The sequence below is a fragment of the Hylaeus anthracinus genome, unplaced genomic scaffold (genome assembly GCF_026225885.1).
Source record: "Hylaeus anthracinus isolate JK02 unplaced genomic scaffold, UHH_iyHylAnth1.0_haploid 11985, whole genome shotgun sequence".
Taxonomy (NCBI): Eukaryota; Metazoa; Arthropoda; class Insecta; order Hymenoptera; family Colletidae; genus Hylaeus; species Hylaeus anthracinus.
In genome coordinates, this window is record NW_026534333.1 from 2,466,610 (window position 1) to 2,489,221 (window position 22,612).

The window sequence follows — 22,612 nt, forward strand, 5'->3', positions numbered from 1 at the left end:
AGGACTCTTAAAGCAAATGTTTTGCCTTCCATTAAATTAAGCTAAATAAGGCTTGTTTAATATTACAAGATTGCCTCTAATCAATAGTTAATATAAATTTTGTAGATTGCAAGAGATTTGAAACCTGTAACGACGTTGAAGTTTACAGAATCCTTGTATTAAATATTGGAAAAAAAGTATTTAATTTACGCCACATATTATATACGATCATGTTGATTCTTCTTTCACATGGTGCTGCAACTAAGCATATTAATGGGTATTATTTTCAATTATTTTTAGATGAGAATTAATTCAAACGGAAAATGTACCTGACTGCTTCGATTAATCTCGTAGATAATATGTCATTCCGTTGTGCAGTCGTTCTATTAATATTTACAAGCATTATACGATCTACTATACCGCTTGCATGAACGTATTCACTGAAACAATAGTAACAATATATTTCTAACGAACTAATACCTATTTAAGAAGAACACTGTATATTATAGATTAATTACGTTAAAAACAAAAAAAAATACAGAAAACGTAAGTATATTTTTAATGAGACTAATTTTCTTTCTATATTTCGTTCTTCTTATTTTATACAGAATGTTTGATGCTATTATATAGTACTAAACAGTTACGTAAAAGGAAAACATTGATCACAATGTATATTAAAAAGATCTTAATCACATCACAATATAGTAGAGTATAAATTTGTTCGAGTAATTTTGTTACTGAATTACGTACTTCAAGGACGTAAAAGTTGAACAGTAAATAATTTTGGTATAAACTTTTGTACGAGTAAAATTACATCACATTTTCTCGATAAAAGTATCAAGATTGTTAGAGCATTTTTGTTCCCATTAAAAGATATCAATTTTACAAAGAAAAATACCTAACCTATTACAATCTGGAGTCTTTTGAAAAATCGAAAGGAAAAAATTGCACAAAATGACAAATGTCTTTTTTTCGTAGTTTAAGTAACGTTATTTCATTCGAGACTATAATAGATAGTCTAGGCTGCTAGTTCCACATTCCCGATGAATATTGTACGTGTTTACTAATTTTGATAAGCCATGTAATTCTAGCGAAGTAGTATAAAGATCTTCCACTGCCATATCTTTTTTTGTATTAGAAAACAGATCGTCACAGTTACGTGTTGCGAAAAACAACTGTGAACTTTGATAAATAATACTGTTTCCGTTAGTACAGTTTTTCATAATATAATTTAAGAATTGAGATCGATAATAAATTTTAATTTAAAATTACTTGCTGACGATCGAGTCATTTTTAGATAAATAATCAACAAAAGCACTTGGTTTTGTGCAATTTTATAAATCTTTATCGTGCTAGCACTATTCTTTAGACGTTACGTTATACCAAAATTGTTTACTGCTGATGATTGTTCGTTCCTGTGATTATTATAAATATAGAAAAATGTTAAAAGTCTTGATAAAGAATCTAGAGAGTTATGAAGGTTTGACATGAAATTAGGATAATTTGAAAAGAATTTAGAATAAGGACACACACGAAAATAAAATTGCCAAACACATTATATAAAAGAAATTTTATACAAGATTAATAATTTTCCTTAAACTTTTACATGCCAGATATGTATACTATATTATGCAGAGTGAGCCATTTTGATTCTTATGAGTTAAACTAGCACTATAGAATTAAATTAAATAAATCTAAATGAAATTTTTTTGTGTTCAGCTTTATAAATTGTTCTCATTTCTGAGAAAGTATATTATAGTGTATTTTCTTTCTTCACCAATCGTTGTAAGTTTATTTGTAATCGTCTACAAATAATAAATCTTCATTATTGTTTTTATCGTCATACTATCCATAATATTAAGTCTATGAAGTTTGTCATTAAATCACTCATTGAAGTTTAAACATTCTCTCGTAAAGTTACGCTTCGTTACATTTGGTTTGAGAGTTCACCTATGAACACATTTATAGGTACCGAAAACGTATTATGATCACAACTGTACAATATTTCCTTAGTATATAATTTTCTATATTATCTGAAGTAATTTTTCGTAAAAATGTAACACAGTTTACTATAACGGATCACTAAAAATCCCATTGCTGTAACTGCAGTAGTGTTTATGTGATTTGTAAATACTGTTTTAGAATTTGCAGAACTGGTTCATTGTATTTTCTCAAATGAATAAGATAATTAAAGAAAGGTGTAAATGAAACTTAACTAAACTAACTTAACAAATACGATATATTTTTTTAATAAAAAAATGCAATAATCAAGAAAACAAAGATCTAGATTAAAATGAAAAAAATATTTCAACTACAGATTCCAGTTTTATTATTTTCGATTTCTTTGTAACGAACTATTACAATAGTTTACATTGGTATCTTGCAAGTACATAATAACGTCATTTTCACTAATTATACATAACAATAATAATTACCATATTTTTAATTACTCTTTGTACTTGTAATCGTAATCTTCACGTTACTTTTTACTAGAAATACGACCTGAAAAATTTTGCGATCTTATATGCATTTGTTTATGAATAAATAGAATGTATTGTCCATATTGTTTCCAGAAATGAGTATATATTGTATAGAAGTAAAACATATCAATAGAGATTTAGAAAGAAATGCAATTTTCGAAATAGTAGTTGTAAAGAATACTGAACATTGCAGAAATTCTTGCATTATTAATTACACATTGATGTATCTAATGAAAATTAAAGTTTATTTCAAAATTATAATGTGTTTATACAGTAAAAACTTCTTAATTATTAATTGATATTAACAATGATGTTGTGTTATAGAGACATTCTTGAATTTGCACGATTAGTACTCCATTAATTTCTTGCAAATCTAACAGTGTTAATATTAACGCAAATTCTTCCACACAAGATGAGACTTCATGACTGTTATCATTCATAAAAATGACATTGCTGTTTCACTTTATGTGCCTCGCCCTGTATACTAAATGTATATATATTTATGCATGTACATAGATTCGAAAATGTTTATAATTCATTCCATTATTTAATTTATATAAATATAACAAATACGTATGTATAATTTTAATGTTTTATACTTCTGTGACAAAATTATAATTATTTTATAAAATAGTACAATTTGAACGACAGCACTATCATTTGTTGAAACAGTATCTAAACGTGAGAAGTTGCTGTTCATAGTTCTTTTTTTAACCGTAATTATTTATATTTTATCGATAATTAATTGTCATTATTACTTCATAATTGTCTGAAATAAATATTTTTCGTGTGTCAGAAAGTATGTTCCAAACAGCAGTTCCGAGAGTATATTTAAAAATATATTAATGAAAATGGCTTCTGCTGCAAGTAAAAAACTATGAAAATAACACTATAGAATGAAAACTATGTTATTTAAATATTCTACTGTTAGCGCTCAAAATAAAAAAAAAAAATATGGATGCTTGTTATCATTTATATATTGTATATACATATATATATATGAGAAATTTTAAAGCAATTTACGCCTTGTTACTTGAAACTCGGTTTTCCATGATATCGAAATAACTGTCTGCTAAAGAACAAGTTCTATAGTAATGCGACTATTACTTTCAGATAATAATATTCGAAAGGTATCGATTAGTAATCGACGATTAATCGTATAATTATAATTGAAACGAAAATAGAAATTTGTGTAGTGCGTTTTATTTATAATGAAATATAACGAGAACAAATAGAAATAAATCGAACTCTGTTGTTGAACTGACGTGACAACTGACTAGCAAATAAATCAAGGTTTCCCTTTCATTTCCTGTAATACAAAGACATATTAAATTGTATTGAAAACGTTATTACATACAATGCTGTTAATAGTATTTTTATAAATCTTAACTTATGTTTTATGTCTAATTATCGATAACCTGATAATATACTGTATAAATATATACGTCGACGATTTAATAATTCGATAATACTGAGAATGTGAACTTGTTTAAATATACAAATAAAGTAGCTTTACAATTTAATTTCATATTCTCTTAATTTTTAAATAGAAAACAGTTTCATTTCTGCTAATTCTAAGTTAACATTTCAATGTGCTACTTATTAAATAGCTTTATTGTTAATCGATACATAGACCTCTAAACATACATGTAGAATTACATCCAAATTACATTAATTAATAATGTGTAAAGTATTGTGCAAAATTTCATCTTATTTATAAAATGCCAACAATTTCAATATGGGTTCAAATATAAGAGTAACAGAAGACTTTCCCCATACAAAATCGTAATGAGTAAAAGTTTTCATTGATATTTCATCATGGTACACGACATTGGCAAGTTTCTTTTTAAGCCGTTCAACATCCTAAAATGGAGTAATAAAGTTTTGTTAATAGAATGACCAGCAGTATAGTATTATACGCATTTTATATTGTAATAGAATGATTTTTGTATAATTTTCTTACCTTAGGTACTGCAAGGAAGTCATCTATGCTACTAAAAAGTGCAACTGGTGCAGTTATTTTATTTAATTCATATTCTGGTGGTATAGAAGAATTGTACAAGCGATTATTCTTTTCCTTGTTATCGTAATCAAACTGCCTGAAGTGATCTAAAACATTCATTCAGATTTATAACATATATTACATTTTGTTGTAACATAACAGTTGCTAACCTTTATTTATATATCCCTGACCGAAGTGAACCGATTGTTTCCAAGAAGCTCCCGCAGGGACGTGGCCGATAATCACCGTCAAATTTTCCTGTTCAAATTAGAAATTTGCGTAAAAATCAAAAACTTGCATATTATTTAATTATTGGCAAATTCTGTATTATTATTAATCTGGGCTCGATATAAATCCATAAAAGTATCATTGTGTAATGGATAAAAAAAAATCTGATAAAAGGAGTACATATAAAACTTGACGAATTACAATTTTAAGTTTTACTTCAATTATCACAAAATTCAATTTGAAAATTAAAGGGGTGTGGGGTCAATTCTCTAGAACTCTTTTTGCGTTATCATTGGTTATCATTAGATTGCGGATCTTTATGCAAAATAAAATCTTGGCGAACGTGCCTACAAAAATTGAACCTAAATAGGAATTTATTTTATTCTGCAAGTATTATAACATAAACTTTACTTTCAATCTTTTTTATATTCTTGCATATTGTTTGCATTTTGTAGGTTCTCGCGTAGGTTCTCATTCAAACTTTCTATAAATCCATAAAGATCCGTAGTCTAGTTATCATCAAAGGTTACAATTCCTTGGTTATCATTCTCGATCCTGATTGGTTGCAGTACCTTGGGATAGCCTTGTAATCAGTTTGAATAAATACCGTTAGAAACCTCGTGAATAAGAAATAAAATGTGAATGGGTTATCGAAGTATTTTGCCAATAACTTTCGACCAAACAGTCGCGAAACTTAATAACAATTTAACATGTAATATAAGTGCTTACCGCACTCAATTCTGAATGGGTAAAGCCAGTCATCAGAAACAGCAAATGATTGCAGAAGAACTGCGTGGTCGACGTATTTGTGCAGAATATGTTCGATATGAACATTCCCCAAGCGGAACGTGGACGTAGTTCGGGGTATCCAAACATTTCTCCGATCCTCTGTAAAGCGAACGAGCTGTTTTAGTTTATTTTCCACTTTATTTTACATATTTTACATATTTATTTTGTGTATTTCTTTTCAAAACATTTTAGCACGCTTCACGCCGCGAAAGCGGTCCGTGAAATTGTTTTTCAAATTAGTAGTCGTTGTGATAGTTTAATTTCTTTATCATCTCGATATAGAAAGGGTTTTTAAACGCTAGCGGTAGTAACAGTATTAGAAAGGTTTTTAAAATACTAGATCTGCTATATTTCGTGACCATGATCGCTCTACACATTTGCGCAATCGGGTAAAACCGAAGGTGCAACTTACCACAAACGTGTACGTGAATTTAGCCAGTTTCGTAATCGGCCCGCGTATGTTGCCGGTAAACGCTACAGGTGCAAGGCCGATCATCAAGCCGATTTTCTCATTGTAATCAGGCCGTTGCGACATCGTTATCCAAAATTGCGTCGTTCCCTGCGAGTGGCCAACGTAAAACAGTTTCTCGTGTTTAGTTTGATCGAGAATGTAATCGATCGTTGCGGGAAGATCGTAAATGCCCAGCTCGTGATAACTGAAATATTCGCGTTGCAAAGAAAATAACGAAAAGTGTATCAAATACACGAACGAATTTTAGTATACCTAAAATCCCAAAATTGCCGATCTGCAGCCGAAAGCGAAGTATGATTTTTCGAGTAAATGTTTCCTCTGTTATTTCCAAGCCATACGTCGTATCCTGCATCGGCTAATATGTACCCTAAAAATAAAAAAATATAGTTTACAAATTTTCCGGGGGAATATGCCGATGGAGCGCTCGCGGTAGCGTATGAGCGCGGCCGCTCCTACGGCATACGCGCGTTCTGATTGGTCAGTGCTTTCCGTTAATATCTCCTCAACGAAGCTTCGGACAACATTTTCGCTAAGGAAAAAGTTGTTTCAAATCACCTTCCGAACCACCCCTTTCAAGGTGTTACAAAATTTTTTGGGACACCCTGTATATAATAAAATCTGCGAATGAAGTTGTTTTTCGATAATCGAATGATACAACTTTCTGTAAGTCCCCTCCTCGCCATACACCTCAGCTTGCATGCATGTAAATATAAATACCTAACGCTTTTTCCGTTCCCATAAGAACCCAATCTGCAGAACTACCCGCTAATCCGTGTTGCACTAATATCGACTGTCTCTTTGAATTTGTCTTATCCTTATCTCGTCCATACGGGATTCGATGAATTTCCAAAATGTAACCGTCCTCCGTGAGAACGTTGTGAACCTCCACCGGGTAGCCGTATTTCCTTATCAATTCCGGCTGTAAGTTCGAAAAATAAATAATACGATAACTACTTATTCATTTATAAGGAGGAATGATACTGTAACAGTTCCAAAGAGAGAGATATTTCTTTCTTTTTTTTCTTTCATGGTATTTTATTGAACGTGTAAAATAAAAACAAAAATATCAGACGAATTCCACACCATTTCTATTTAATTGAGAAATAAAATTTCAAAGCCCCCTTTGAGAAGTCCTTCGTAATCGTAAGCTTGTCGGAACGACAAGGAACAATTGACTTACTGTCGTAAGCTGAGCGTCCGGATTAGAAGATTTATTGGCAAGCGCGAAGAAATGATTCCAAATAAACAATTGAAAGACTAAGAGACCGCGTATTAACGACATGGTGTTGCGTTGACAATTGATCACAGATAATAAAAGCGTGGGTGTTTTATAGGTGACGACCTGCTCGTGAATAGATGATAAGATCCCCATGTAAATGTCTCGTTTATTATGTGCCCCCGACCTTTGTCACACATGTAATTTCGTAAATAGAAAGTACGCAAGAAGCAGATGAGCGGCATTTGTTACGTTCAAATAGAACAATGCGGTATAATTCAGTATGATTCAGTATAGTTCGGTGGTTTAGTATTGGTGAGAATTTTTACATCAGTGGCGCCATCGGTGGGAGTTGTAGCAAACTTAGTTGCTATTGTTGACGCTAGATGGCGAAAGTAGCTTTGGTAGAAGTTAGTTAATGGCGCCATCCAGCGCCAAACCGGTCAAATTTGTAGTGAAAATAGTTCTCATCATTATTGTTAGATGGAGCTATCAAATAAAGAATTCGTAATTATTGCTGCATTTACATACGTATAAGCAGCTAAATGTTTAAATAATATATTAATATAATATATTGTAATGTTACGAAGCAAGAAATCGTATTAATTATGTATTTATGAAAAATAAAGAATAATTGATTGAAAGTGGACGGTGGCGCCATCGTACAGAACTAATAGAAACTACTTTCACTACAAACTTAGGCATCTTCCCACCGATGGCGCCACTGTAGCTATGCTTTGTTAGGTTATGTTCGCTGATGATATCGAAACGATCGTGCAGTCTGTTGTAACCGGCAAACAAATACATTTTAATGTTTATAATCACTCGCAATACGCTTACCTAATTAATAATTGGTTTTTGATTTTTGTACCTTAAAACAAACGGAATCAAAATGGTAAGTGAAGAGCATTACTAAATATTCGTAAAGTTTCCAGTTCATAACCTTATTGATAGCTATTGTATAAGTGTTTAAGAAATAAAATGAATTGTTAATACTTTTTCCTTTAAATCTACTAAAATTGAATGAATTACGTATTATTATAATGGATATATTACTATCGATATAGTCTTATTTACATCCCAAACAAATTACATTTCTTTTTTCAGACGATTGGGAAGAACAATAAAATGCTACAGCATATAAACTACAGAGTCAGAATCATTTTACAAGACTCCAGAACGTTCATAGGTACATTCAAAGCTTTTGACAAGCATATGAACCTTATACTTGGGGATTGCGAAGAATTTCGTAAAATTAAACCAAAGAATACAAAGCAACCGGAGAGAGAAGATAAACGTGTACTAGGATTTGTGCTTTTGAGAGGAGAAAATATTGTTTCCTTGACGGTAGAGGGTCCTCCACCTCCGGAGGAAGGATTACCAAGAGTACCTATTCCTGGTGCTGCACCAGGACCTGGTATGGGTCGTACAGCTGGTCGCGGTATGCCTGCTAACGTCGCCGGAGTGCCTGCAGGATTACAAGGTCCTGTTCGAGGTGTCGGTGGGCCGTCGCAGCAGATAATGACACCGGGAGGTAGAGGTCAAGTTTCTGCTCCACCTCAGATGCATCCCGGTGGTCCTCCACGCATGCCAGTCGGAGGTCCTCCACCTGGGATGATGGGCCCACCACCAGGAATGATGGGTAACTTTCTTTTTATAGACTTTGTTATTCTCTCTTTAATTACACTTCTTTGCTCTACACTTTGATTTCGCTGAATGAAACTTCTGAGAAATAAGAATCGTTCAAATGTGATTACAGGTATGCCACCAGGTATGCCGCCCATGGGACGCGGGGGTCCACCAATGGGCCCACCAGGAATGAGAGGTCCACCTCCCGGGATGATGCGCGGTGGACCACCTCCTCGTCCATATTAACATTTCTTTAAATATACTGATGTATCGCTGATGGTAATAATAAAAGCTCTTTTGTATTTGCAATTTTGTTTCGCATTCATTAATAAAATTCTATTTAGATCTTACATGTATTTACTTCGACAAACAAAGTATGGAGAAGCGAATGAAAATGAGAATCGGAAATAAAATTTCTGTTGCATATTCTGTCTGATTGCAACAATGAAATATCTAACATTATATTTACTTTGAGAAACAACGACTCTTTGGGTTGAAGAGACTGGAGACTCTCAGATCTATTTATAAGACTAGGCTTCGCGTGACTAAACACATTTCTGTGCTTTGTAATTTTCACTTTAGATGCGGAAACATTCGAATCTGCTTTCGCAATGTTTACAAATGTTATACGTACGATTCATTAATTGTTATATGGCTTCGACTACTAGTCGTATACCAGTCAAAAAGTAGTATTATCATGCAGGTAATTACATTAATATTCCTACTTAGTTTCAAGGTGAACTTTAGTATTGGATGTTTACTATGCGCTATTTATCAGTAAGAATAAGTATCATGGAAAGTGTAACGAACACGACAGTAGGACGAGGACTTCCTAAGGCGGCGGGTCGTAGGACTGTCTCTCAGATTTTGAATGTAACGGATTCGCGATAAGTACACGAGAATGGAACCGAAAGAGGTGTACACTAAACAGAATCCCAATGAAAACGCGAATCCTATAAGTCGATTGTTCTTCGGGTAAAGAAAAATTAAATTGATATTTATGATTTAAATTTATCTGTAATTTAAGAATTAATAATTACGCGTCGCGTTACGTAATTATTTTAATTGGAACAACTGTATTTTAGATGGACGGTAAATTTGTTTCGGAAAGGTGCCAGCAAAAACTTGGTGATAACGGACCTCTATCACCCGCTTAAGGCAGACGAATCTAACAGACTCGGCGACCGACTCATGGAGTAAGCATTTATTATATTTTTCTTTATTCGATTCTGAGCTATTTAATAAAATAGAAGTAAAAGATACAGACACTTCGAATCAGTGTCCGTTTAATTAGCATTCGAATTTATTCGGTAACTGTTTCTTTTTCTTCTGCAGATCGTGGAAACTGGAACTGACGAAATTGACCAAAGAGAAGCAAACGTCGAACGATAATATCGATGAAAAGTCAAAGAAGAAAGACGTCCCCCGTTTGGAGCGAGCATTGCTGCGCGCATTTTGGAAGGAGTACTTTTGCGTCGGGCTGGTGTCGTTCTTCCAGCACGCGGTGTTCGCCGCGGTCCAACCGATCATCCAGTCGAAGATCATCAGTTACTTCAGAATCGACGAAAATGCCGCGTCGATCACCAAAGGCGAAGCTGAAATTTACGGTGGCTGCCTAGTCGTTTGCATCATGATTGTCGTTTTTCTGTTGCATCATGCCGATCTGATGTCCCAGCGGGTAGGCATGAAACTGCGTATCGCTGTTTCTGCCCTCGTATATAGGAAAGTATGTACTCGTTTATCTATTTACACGATCGAGGTAGTTGCTTCGAGACAGGCACGTTCAAAACTATAATTGTTTCCGCGCAACTGAACGTGGAGATGTTACAGATTTTCATTAATCGTATCTCGCAGTCGGCAACTTTCTAAATCGCGTTTTCATTTAAGAATAAAAATTCACGCGTAAAATCTGTACGCTCCATAAGAATTTATATCGTTTCTTGTAAAACTGGAGCGTCGAAATCGAAACAAGCTCCGTATGACTTATATTTAATCAAAGAACGGTCGAGCGAAGTTTCGTTAAAATCCTTTGTTAAATAAATCCACGGAACAAGGAAAAGTCCACGTAGCGCGAGAGTCTCTGGTCGCTTCCATTTTCCATATACTTAGGTGAAAAATTGTCTTTATTACTGAAAACGATACTTTGAAATTAACGCGTTCATTCGATTCAGAAAAATCGATCCGGTTTCGATGTTGAGCGTCTTTAATTCTCGACTCAAAAAATGGTAATTCTTGACTTACATAAGTCGTGCATTCGGTATCGATCGGAATAGCGAGCGTTGATTAGAATTGTCCTTCTAGCGAAACCGATAGCGTATTCAGCGAAAATGCATAGTTCTGTTTAATAATTATAATTCACGACGTACGCCGTCGTCGAGTTATTATCGACGTTTGAATTTTTTAACCGGGCTCTGTCGCTGTTACCTCACCTTTCGGCGTTAAAAAATGTGGCCCGACTTTGGAAATTTACAGCGGCAAAACGACTTCGTCGTTCGAAAAATTCTCGACGAAACAAAACAAGTGGGAACATTAGGCACATTTTCAGCGCGTTAAAAACGTAGGAAGTGGGTGTTTTCGTCAGAGTAGAATTTAATTCAGGCGCTAGGGAAATTATTACGGTGCATATACATAACAAATTCTAGTCGATAAGTCTGTTATTATTCGAGATATGATGACGGTGCAGTTTAAGCACCTACATTGTTGCCACTTTTTAGAAGTATATAGTATATAATAATAATCCATTTTCTGTTCTTTGTATACATATATATATATATATTAGGTTGTCCCAAAAGTTTCTTTCGCTTGATTAATAAGTATTATCAATAAGTATACATGCACAATAGTTTATGCTTTATGTTACATTACTGAATTGTGCACGATTCATTTTGCCCCATTACTGTTACAACACGAATATCCATGAAATTAGATTGTCTATTTATAGAAACACGACCACATAAAATAATGTAGTGCAACTCGCGAAAGAAACTTTCGGGACAACCTAATATATTATTAACATATGCCAATCGATTGTTTCACGAAAGGAGAAGGATGTTTGAGGTTTCTGGAGATCCGACAAACGGGATTAGAATTATCTGATAATAACAAGGCAAACAGTAAAGTTCTAGCCGACTGAGTAAACTTTCTCGAACGCTTTGATAAGAGAAGAACCCTAAAACTGTAAAATAAGATCGGTTTCGTTAACTGGATTTCACAATTCCAGGTTCTTCTATTCTTAGACGTTTATCACGATGACTTTCATTTAGCGATTCTGTAATTTTAGAGATTCGAATTGCAGGTTCTGCGGCTGAGCAAAAGAGCATTGACTCAGACGACGTCGGGCCAGATCGTCAATTTCCTCAGCAACGACGTCAGCCGATTCGAGGAGCTATGCTACTATTCGAACTTCGTTTGGATCACACCGTTCCAAGTAACAGTTCATTACAGTTTCACGCGTTATTGTTTAAAAGTGCTTGGACAGTAAACGCGCTCGTTAATGCATGTAGAATTCCAGCGTTAACTTTCAAGTAATTTGGAAAATGGTCCACAGGTCATGATCATCGGCACGATAATGGGGCTCAGGATAGGAATTTCGAGCCTGGTCGGTATAGGAGCCCTAGTCGCGATGGCAGTTCCGGTTCACACCATCTGCGTTCGATTGAGTCGTATACTGCGAGAGAAAATCGCCACGCTGACGGACACGAGGGTGCAATTAATGAACGAGCTTGTAACTGGTATAGAGGTAGACCAAGAAGAAAAAAAAACAAATTGTTATATCATCAAGAAGCTCACGATTCATGCTAATTAACTTACATTAGCTTATCGGTAGACTTCTTGCTAGGACAACCAATATTTTCTTATGCACCTATTATTATACGAATTAGGAAATATTACTGTAGTATTCGCGCCTACTATACCCAACGATAAAGAGTCAAACGAGAACACGAAACGTAGGCTACGGGATTGGTCGCGTAGATAAAGCGGTCGACTGTGGATCCGAGGATCGTGGGTTCAAATCTTTGTCACCTTGTTTTTCGTTTAGACTCCTACATTATATTAAGTTGTCCCGAAAGTTTCTTTCGCGAGTTGCACTCAATTATTTTATGTGGTCGTGTTTATGTAAATAGACGATCTAATTTCATAGATATTCATGTTGTAATAGTAATGGAGCAAAATGAATCGTGCACGATTCAGTAATGTAACATAAAACATAAACTATTGTGCATGTATTACTTATTAATCAAGCGAAAGAAACTTTTGGGACAACCTAATATAAATATTGAATGATACCGATGATGTCAAAATAGAAAATATTATTGAATTTCATTATTTGCCCCTACCCTGTATACAGTACAGCGTTGATGCACTGCTCTGTGTACAGTATAACTATAAGTTTATCAGGTATTAATAAGTATCAACAGGAATAACTAGACTGCGGATGATGGTGCCTACAAAAATTGAACCTAAATAGGAATTCATTTTATTCTGCAAATATTATAACATGAACTTTACTTTCAATCTTTTTTATATTTTTGCATATTGTGTGCATTCTGTAGGTTCTTGTACATTCAAATTTCTTATAAATGGATAAAGATCCGCTGTCTAGTAATAATAATTTCTGATTGTTGCTGTAGGTAATCAAAATGTACGCTTGGGAAAAGCCATTCGCGACTATTCTGGCCATTATACGAGCCAACGGAATCAACGTAATACGCCTAGCGGCCTACGTTCGCGCCGTCTACCTGTCCATCGTAGTGTTCGCCAACCGTACTGCGCTCTTCTTGACCCTCGTTACATACGTTTTAACTGGAAACAAGATTCTGCCCGAGACAACGTTCATGTTGGCGACGTATTTCGAGATGCTCCAGCTCACGGTGACGTATTTCTTCCCGCAGGCTCTGATTATAGCCACGGAGACCATGGTGTCCATCAGAAGGATACAGGTCTGTACTCGAGGATCCATTGCAACAATCATTCAAATCTACACTCGAGGATCCATTGCGAATCTGATTTCCTAATCTAGAATTCTTCTTGTTTTTTTTCAGCACTTTTTGCTGCTGGACGAGCAGTCGAGCGAAGAATCGCTGGCTGCCCTAGTTTCAGAGACGAACGGTGTCTCCAAGTTCACGCCGAGAAATAAAAATAAACAGATCGTGGAGTCCGTCAAGATGACGAACGGTTACCAAACAAAGACGTCGAGCGATATCGAGCACGTCGAATCCACGCCAGTTTCTGTTCTACTGAAAGGCGTATTCGCTAACTGGATACCGGAACAGCTGCCGCCAACTTTGTCCTACGTCACGATGGACGTGCAGAACGGGCAGCTGTGCACGCTCATCGGTCCAGTGGGCTCGGGAAAGTCCTCGATTCTTTATCTAATTTTGAAGGAGCTTCCAGTGGCGGCCGGACAGTTACGGTTGCGATCCAACAATGTCGAGGATGCCAAGTGGAGCAGAGAATTGTACGTCGTGGACAATCCTAATTTGAGGATCTCGTACGCTAGTCAGGAACCGTGGCTGTTCACTGGGACCGTCAGGGAGAACATTCTCTTCGGACAACCGTACGATAGGGACAGATACATCGCTGTGAGTTCTGCGCCGATTTCAAGGGGACAGAATTTGTTGGAAATTTGAAAAAGAGTAGAGTCCTCGACGCGTTGGCTGTCGGATTAAAATTCGTGAAATATTTGTACAAAGTTCTTGGTCGCAAGAAGTTTTTTCTCGAAGCTCTCGGAGATTAGATAACGTAACATTTATTGCAGTATTTTAGATTAGATAAAGATATTATTTGTCATTGTATTTTGGATTTAAGCTTTTTGGCGATATCATTCCTTGTAATAATAATGGCTTCCAGAAGAAGCCTTTGCTATGGAAATTCTTCCTAGTTTCTTCATGAAAATTCGTGGCTGTTGAAGAGTTCCTGAAGAGCTGTTCCTCGCGTTCCAGGTGACGAAGGCTTGCGCCCTGACGAGGGACTTCCAGCAGCTGCCTTACGGCGACATGAGCAACGTGGGCGAAAGTGGTTCGTCGTTGTCAGGAGGACAAAAGGCGCGAGTGAATCTGGCGAGGGCCGTGTACAGGGATGCCGATATTTACTTGCTGGACGATCCTTTGAGCGCCGTTGATTCGCGCGTGGCCAATCACCTCTTCTCCAAGTGCATCCAAAAGTTCCTCCACGGGAAGACAAGGATCCTGGCCACTCACCAATTGCAGTTCATCAAGGAAGCTGACAAGATCGTCGTGTTGGATCGAGTAAGGGTATATGTTAACACGTTGAATCGCCACGTCAGAAAATGAATTCTGAAAGTCGAGAATCAAAGGAAACGAATTTAAATGAAATTCACGAATTTTGATGAGGCAACAAAAATAAATGCCACGATAAACGTTTGATTATGCAGTCGTTAATAGTTTAAACGTTTAAGTTAGAATCTTTTAATAGTTTAAGTCAGATTTTCATGGATTTATCCGGTCTTTACTGGATTTGTCTGGCAGTCAACGTGCTAAATGTTTTCCGCTAGACTTCCAATGAGAAGTTGTCGTTACCGTTTCTTCGAAGGGCTGCGTGAAGATGCAAGGATCATACGACGAACTGTCCAGGTCGAACATAGGTTTCTCGGAGATAATGGACCTCATTCAAACGGCCACGGAAACCAAGAGGCAAAGCGAGATCGCGGAGGCGGAATCTTGTCAGCCACACGTGGAGAAAATGACGTCTAGAAAGAGCCGTCGTAGCAGAGTATCGATAGCGTCGATTGCCAGCAGTGTGGTAATTTATATATTTCAGATAAATTGATTTAAAAATGTAGAAGCTAAAGATTTTGTTTTTGTATACACAATTAGAAATGATATTTTATATAATTGATATACTTATATAGTTTAGGATTTACCGATCCTATTCAGATTAAATTTGCTCGATACCTCACCTACAGAATGAATTTGTTTAATTCCTAGAAGAACTAACAAAATTTATTCTGAAAGTGAAGCGTCAAAGAAAATGAAATTTGAACGAAATACTTGAACTTGGACGAAGTTACAAAAACAAAATACCCGCAGTAAATGTTTGATTACGTAATTTCCAATAGTCTGTCCGACGGTGTTAACAGTGAATCGTTTCAGGTATCCTACAATTTCGACGGCGACGAGCTGGTGGGAGATTTGGACGACGAGATGACAGCGTCCGGACCATTGTCCAATAAAGTCTACAAAGAGTATTTCCTCCAAGGGGGATCCTATTTCGCATTGTTCGGATTGGTCCTCGTGTTCGCCGTATCCCAAGCTGCCACCAGCGGTAACGATTACTGGATCTCTTACTGGACGAATCTGGAGGTCGTAAGAAGATCCACGACGAACGGTTCCCTGCCCGAAGACAACCGATACGGCTACATGTTCAACAACACGTTCCTATCGAGTATCTTCAGCTTGGACGAGTATGGCCTCTTGCCTACCAATTCCGCCATATACGTCTACGCGTTTTGCATAATTTCCTGTATCGTAACCATCGTCTTGAGGAACGTTCTCTTCATGAAGACGTGCGCGAACGCCAGTCGAAATCTCCATAACATGATGTTCTCGAACATACTGCAGACGACGATGGGCTTCTTTCACAGCAATCCCTCGGGTAACGCGTCCCTGGATATTAAAAACAATTTCGTAGAGTATACGTATCTAGAATCTAGTTACATGTACGTACGTTTGCCTGTGCAGGTAGAATCTTGAACAGGTTCTCGAAGGACGTGGGCGCCATGGACGAGCTGCTGCCAAAGGCAATTTTAGAGGCGGTCCAGATATTCCTCGTGATCATTGGCGTTCTGGTCATGGTCGTGGTAGTCAATAACTGGATGAGCATTCCACTGGCGATCCTAGCTGTCCTGTTCTTCTTCATGAGGACGATATATCTGAGAACCACGCAGAGCGTCAAACGCATCGAAGGCGTGGGTAAATAGCCAACTTTAAGCAAATAGAAACCGCATACCAAAATTACTTTCTTTCTTTCTTTTTTTTTTTCTTTTTTAATAAAAATTTCTTACCGAAAATTTTAGCAAAGAGCCCAGTATTTTCTCACGTAAACGCTACGCTGAGCGGCTTGGCGACCATCAGAATCAGCGGGTCGACAGTTAGAAAGTTGATGCTGAGACAGTTCGACCATCTGCAGAACGTGCACACCGGTGCATGGTACATAACATTAGTAACGCACGTGGTGTTTGGTTTGTATCTGGATATAATTGTCTGCGCGTTCGTCGCCTGCATCTGTTTCTCCTTCATTCTGGTGGACTCGGAAGACACTCTTGGAGGCAACGTGGGACTCGCTATATCGCAGTCGTTGATCATAATCGGTTGCCTGCAGCATGGTGTGAAACAGAGCGGCGAAATGGTATCTCAAATAACGTCGGTCGAAAGGATTTTACAATATACACGGCTGCCCAGCGAGGGAGCGTGGGAGAGCGACGCTCCTCCGCCACCAGATTGGCCTAAACATGGTCGCGTGATGTTGAAAAACGTCAGTCTGAGCTACGAAAAAGACAAGCCTCCTGTTTTAAAGGCGAGTTACGAGTCCCATTGATCCTTGATTTTCTAGTTAATGCTTTGACCGCCATAGATCCTTTCTCTACGAGTTTAGAAAATTTATTCTAAACATGAGGTGTCGAAGAAATGAAATCTGAACGTTACTCTTGAATTCTGATAATGTTGTAACAAGAAATACAAAATTTCACAAAAGTTAGGCAGTTAGGTTGTCCCATTAGTCTCTTTCGTTTTATTAATAATTAATTCATACACAATATTTTATGTTTGATGTTACATTACAAAATTGTGTACAATTCATTCCGTTCCATTACTGTTACAGTATCAATGTCTAAGAAATTAGATTGTCTATTTATAGAAACACTGCCACAGAAAATAATTGAATGCAACTCACGAAAGAAACTTTTAGGACAGCCTAATATTAACAGGATGATTCCTACTTCGTCGTTACGATTCTGGTTATGCATCTCACTGTATCCTCGTTTCTCCCTTGCAGAATCTGAACGTGACGATAGAGCCTGGATGGAAGGTGGGCATAGTAGGCAGAACAGGAGCTGGCAAATCGTCCCTGATATCGGTGCTGTTCCGTTTGTTCGCCGAAGAATTGGACGGAGAGATCGTGATCGACGGAAGAGAAACCAGCACGTTAGGCCTGCACGAGCTCCGTTCCAAGATATCGATCATCCCTCAACAACCATTTCTCTTCTCCCAATCCCTGCGATACAATTTAGACCCCCTGAACACCTACGACGACGCTTCGCTGTGGGACAGCCTTCATCAAGTGGAACTGAACAATCTTTCTCTGGACCAAATGGTCATGTACAGCGGAAGCAACCTGAGCATCGGACAGAAGCAACTGATATGCTTGGCTAGGGCAGTCCTGAAAAACAATCGCATTCTCGTTCTGGACGAAGCCACGGCTAACATCGACTCGCAGTAACTATTACTTCGATACAAATTTTAGATGTACACATTGGTAATCCTCTGCAGGAATTCGAAAGGGAAACTTTACAGATAATGAATCGAATTTAAACCTTTCGACTTGGCTGTGTCCTATTTGAATTCGAAGGCTGTAGGAAACATCAAACCTACCATTTAACTTAAACAAATTTCTTCGATAGAGGGTACGAATATTTATGGGGCTGGCTGTATGTACCACTAAGGGTCGAAAGGGTTAAATAAAAGTAGTGGATCGCGTATTTGTACAAGCAATGATTACCAGATAATTCGATACTGGATGTTAACATATTTTTGTTTTAGTACGGACGCTTTAATTCAGAGGACGATACGAACAAGGTTCGCGGACTGCACCGTCATCACTGTTGCTCATCGTTTGAACACTATCATTGATAGCGATAAGATCATAGTAATGGACGCTGGCCAAATTGCGGTACGGTTACCTTTCTGTCATATCTCTGTCGTCTAAACCTAGATTCGGTAGCGATTTCAAGCACAATATATGACTTGTTTACGTGAACAGGAGTTTGGTTGTCCCTACGAGCTGCTACGCGACAAACCCAACGGGATTTTCTCGGAGATGGTGAACAACACGGGCGTATTGATGGCTCACACCCTTCACGAGCAGGCAAGAATCGCGTGCGAGACGAATAGAGAGCACCAATGCCCCAGGTTGAGAAAACGGAATACCTCTGAAACTGACACGACGGATGATATCACGCAGAGCTCCCTCTAAAGTTGATCTAGAATAATGTACTTAATTATCTTGTGACACAACCCCGCTTTAACACGGTGCAGAAAAAAAGACCCGATTAACTTTCTTCCTAAGGTACTTTTATACTCGTGTAGTGTTCAGCTGCTTATTTTTGTTGGAAGTGGTAAAAAATAAAAAAAAAGAAAAGAAACATCGTTAGATTCAGATCACCGCGTCGATAACGTAACGCGTTTTGTCGGTGATACTCGACTCGATAATGTCGAATATTCTGTTGGTACGACAGATCGTTGTGCTAATAACGGTAAGACTTTTTTTTAATATAATCGTGTCGTCAATTTAATATTTAATTGTTGAAACAGTTTAGTAGGATCTAAGTTACTTAAATAGTAGTGAGAATAAATAGATTAAAATGTAGAGCTACTTCAGATTCGTCGTATTTATTTTAAATGAATAGTATTAGGTTGTCCCAAAAGTTTCTTTCGTTTTATTAATAAGTGATACATACACAATATTTTATATCCAATGTTACATTATTGAATTGTGTACGATTCATTTTGCTCCATTACTGTTACAACATCAACATCTAAGAAATTAGATTGTCTATTTGTACAAACACTACTGCGCAAAATAATTGAGTGTAAATTACGAAAGACACTTTTGGAACAACCTAATATGAATACAAATGTATCTCGAAAGAAAATGAAAATTCATTCTTCGTCCGTACCCAGACTTCTCGTCCCCTGCGTTTAAAAGTAATCGAACACACAACACGGCGAATAATTCGTCTATGCAATTTTCCTCGAAGCTCGGAATCGTTGCGAACGTAAAACGTTTGGAGAACTCCTCTGCAAGACTGTCTAAGCAAACGTATCAAACTCATGTACGCGAATGAATTAATAAAGCAATAAACTCCCAAAGTTTTGGAATCCATTTTAATCCTCTCTTTCTCCGGATGACAATCGAGAGACAAAATATTGTACACGTATTTTATCTGTGTAATGTATAGAGAATTATTACGAGGAGTAATAAAGAAGAGATTTCGAAGAGAAATCATGATCGTAAAATTATAACTCTCACATGTGTTTTGGCAGCTACTTCTACGATCGAGTAGTCGATAATGTTTCTCTTTACTTCTAAATGAGATTATATGCGACCCTTACGTCGCACTTAAGTCGTAAAAGGCAATAAGTTTCTGTACTCTGTATCGAGAGCGAACCCCTTAGCGTTGAGAAATTTCGTCTGTGTTCTACGAACTTTAAACAGACGCGTACGCGCCTCCGCGTGCGAGCCTTGAATACGTATTACATCCTATGTATGTGTATTATGTTTAGATCATTCGTCTGCTTCTTCATCCTTTCTTTCTTTTCTTTTCTTTTTTTGTAATTTTCTTTTTCTCGGTAAATTCGTTACTAAAGTAGATTCTAAGTATACTTTGCTCTCCATAAAATGTACTTCTCTCAAAACTTTGAATCGTTACGTTCTTAGATTAGAATAGTTGGAAAGGAGACAACGCGCTATCATCGAACTCCCCTACGAAGATTTTTCTCTAATATCCGCTACATATTGAGCTACACGGTCTGCGTAAACCGACAGCCTCCAGATATTCAAATATCCTGAGTACAACAATAAAAATAACACAGCCTATATCAAATTAGAACTTCCACCTTATGTACATACAACGAAATGAAAATCACAGATCGATTAACAAAAATATCGAATATTATGCATTTACATATGTGTACATATATATATACACATATATATATGTATGTATGTATGTATGTATGTATGTATGTATGTATGTATATAGTGAATGTTTGATTCTAAAAATAAGAATTACTTTTCAAAATATCGTACACTTGTACGTACCTCGTACACAATAATGAGTGGACTGCGGATTTCTATGAATCAATAGGAAATTTGAACGTGCAAGAAACTACTAAATGCGCGCGGTATGAATTAATATTAAAAAAAAAATATCGACAGAAAAGTTCATATCGTAATACTCGCATAGTAAAATAAATTCCTGTCTGGGTTCAGTTTTTGTAGATACGGAAAGATTTTATTTTGCATAAAGATCCGCAGTCTGGTAATAAATAATATATATATATATATAGGAAGTACATCTCTCTTTCCTAACTGAAAAATTATTCAACGGTATACCAAAAGCGTTATTGAAGAACGACGAACTCCTTAATGTATTCCAGAGAATAATTTACCATTTGAAATGTACAAACATTTCCGGTGCACAACGTTTTGAAAAATATTGTTCAATTTACTGCGAACACGTGCAATACGTACACGCGTACATTTAAGTATAAAACTGCGAATAAATCAATCGTCGAGCGAAAACTATTTTCAAATATAGAATGTACAGCTTAAAAGGTGTACGCATCTACATACGACAAACATAGAGCAGTTCCTTTTCGATTTTCTTCCTCCTCTTCGTTTTAGAAATCTCTTTCAATATTTCGCAAGAAGAACGTGTCAGCAACAGTTTTAATAATAAATTCACTTCGCGGCTACTGTCCAAAGTCGACGATCGAGGAGACCGAACCTTAGAAATTGTATACGCATAAAAACAGAAACGATACATTCAGATATCAGAATTAAAAATATTTTAAGCGGACCGTGGTATATGCATTCAGTTCTCATACAGTACGTACTATAATACACGAATGGCTATCTCGTCAAATCTGTTTCACTCCGCGACATTCCCTTGCAAATTATCGACATTTAATCGTCACTTATTTCTCCAAAGAATGTGAGAAATTAAGAGAGACGGTCCTCAACTATCCCAACTTTATCACGAAACTTGAAAGTGTCTCCAAAAACATCTATTGTTCGTATTAATTGTTACGCGCGAATTTATTTGTTCACCGGACAAATGTAACATCGCAAAGAATTAACGCACCGCGTGAAACAGACTTTGCCCGGTAGATGCCAAACGTTCTAATTTGTATATTCTCTAGAAACTAATTATTGAATACATTAATTTAAATTTTCAAGTAGCACTTACGATACATTTTTGTTTTTGTTTTTTTTTCTCCTTTTTTTTTTTTTGTCACTTAATTAATGCTTCTCGTAATTTACTTTCAGTCCTTACAGTGGTACTTAAACGTAATCCCTTAATTGCGATTCATGTACGATGATGCACGATGATCGAATTAAAAACTATGTTTGATTTATTTCCGGTGGATTGTAATTCGTGCGTCTAAGATTAAATTCTCCGCTTAAAATATTTAATGACAATGGTTCGTTTAAGTAGAATCGTCTAGTTTTAAACGACCTGGTAGGCAAATGTATCCATCTTCGCTTGAATAATATGAATTACTTGTTCACGTAACGGCAATTAACTTTAACAATCCTCTAACGTTATCGAGTGATTTATAATTAGAAATTACGTCGGTTATCTCCCATCACTTTGTGTCACAGCTACGTTGATCCTATTTATTTTTTGTTCTTTTGTTTTTTGTTAAGTGCAACTATAAACTATAGTACTAAATATTGTATAACAGCGATTTTTATGTGTAACTTTTAGAATATTTGCAGAGGTGTCTTCTACACCACACTATTCTATACTTTAATTAGTTCGACTATTTCTTCGATTTTACTTAGCTAATAAGAAT

At 36.4% G+C, this 22,612-nt stretch overlaps 3 protein-coding genes across 4 annotated transcripts; 2 read left to right on the forward strand and 1 right to left on the reverse strand.

The window, feature by feature from the left end:
- Positions 1-1,367: 1,367 nt before the first annotated feature.
- Positions 1,368-7,321, reverse strand: LOC128886921 (lipase 3-like). 2 transcript variants are annotated; one of them, XM_054142197.1, is made up of 8 exons: positions 7,131-7,321; positions 6,668-6,869; positions 6,203-6,317; positions 5,891-6,134; positions 5,419-5,577; positions 4,632-4,719; positions 4,423-4,568; positions 1,368-4,322 (listed from the first exon to the last, which is right to left on the reverse strand). In XM_054142197.1, exons 1-8 carry the CDS (start codon positions 7,230-7,232, stop codon positions 4,170-4,172), a joined length of 1,209 nt encoding a protein of 402 aa, XP_053998172.1. In that variant the 5' UTR covers positions 7,233-7,321; the 3' UTR covers positions 1,368-4,169. The 2 variants fall into 2 exon arrangements, with proteins under 2 accessions (XP_053998172.1, XP_053998173.1); XM_054142198.1 differs by lacking the exon at positions 7,131-7,321 and adding an exon at positions 7,034-7,100.
- A 579-nt stretch (positions 7,322-7,900) lies between these two features.
- On the forward strand, positions 7,901-9,104 carry LOC128886922 (small nuclear ribonucleoprotein-associated protein B). The gene is made up of 3 exons (XM_054142199.1): positions 7,901-8,061; positions 8,274-8,808; positions 8,926-9,104. The coding sequence occupies exons 1-3, from the start codon at positions 8,059-8,061 to the stop codon at positions 9,039-9,041; spliced, it is 654 nt and encodes a 217-aa protein (XP_053998174.1). The 5' UTR covers positions 7,901-8,058; the 3' UTR covers positions 9,042-9,104.
- A 488-nt stretch (positions 9,105-9,592) lies between these two features.
- LOC128886918 (ATP-binding cassette sub-family C member 4-like) lies at positions 9,593-19,397 on the forward strand. Its single transcript, XM_054142188.1, has 15 exons — positions 9,593-9,770; positions 9,881-9,991; positions 10,131-10,521; positions 12,091-12,222; positions 12,343-12,534; positions 13,427-13,735; positions 13,838-14,377; positions 14,738-15,043; positions 15,348-15,557; positions 15,908-16,409; positions 16,496-16,726; positions 16,831-17,330; positions 17,808-18,247; positions 18,572-18,701; positions 18,792-19,397. Exons 1-15 carry the CDS (start codon positions 9,697-9,699, stop codon positions 19,002-19,004), a joined length of 4,281 nt encoding a protein of 1,426 aa, XP_053998163.1. The 5' UTR covers positions 9,593-9,696; the 3' UTR covers positions 19,005-19,397.
- Positions 19,398-22,612: the final 3,215 nt, after the last annotated feature.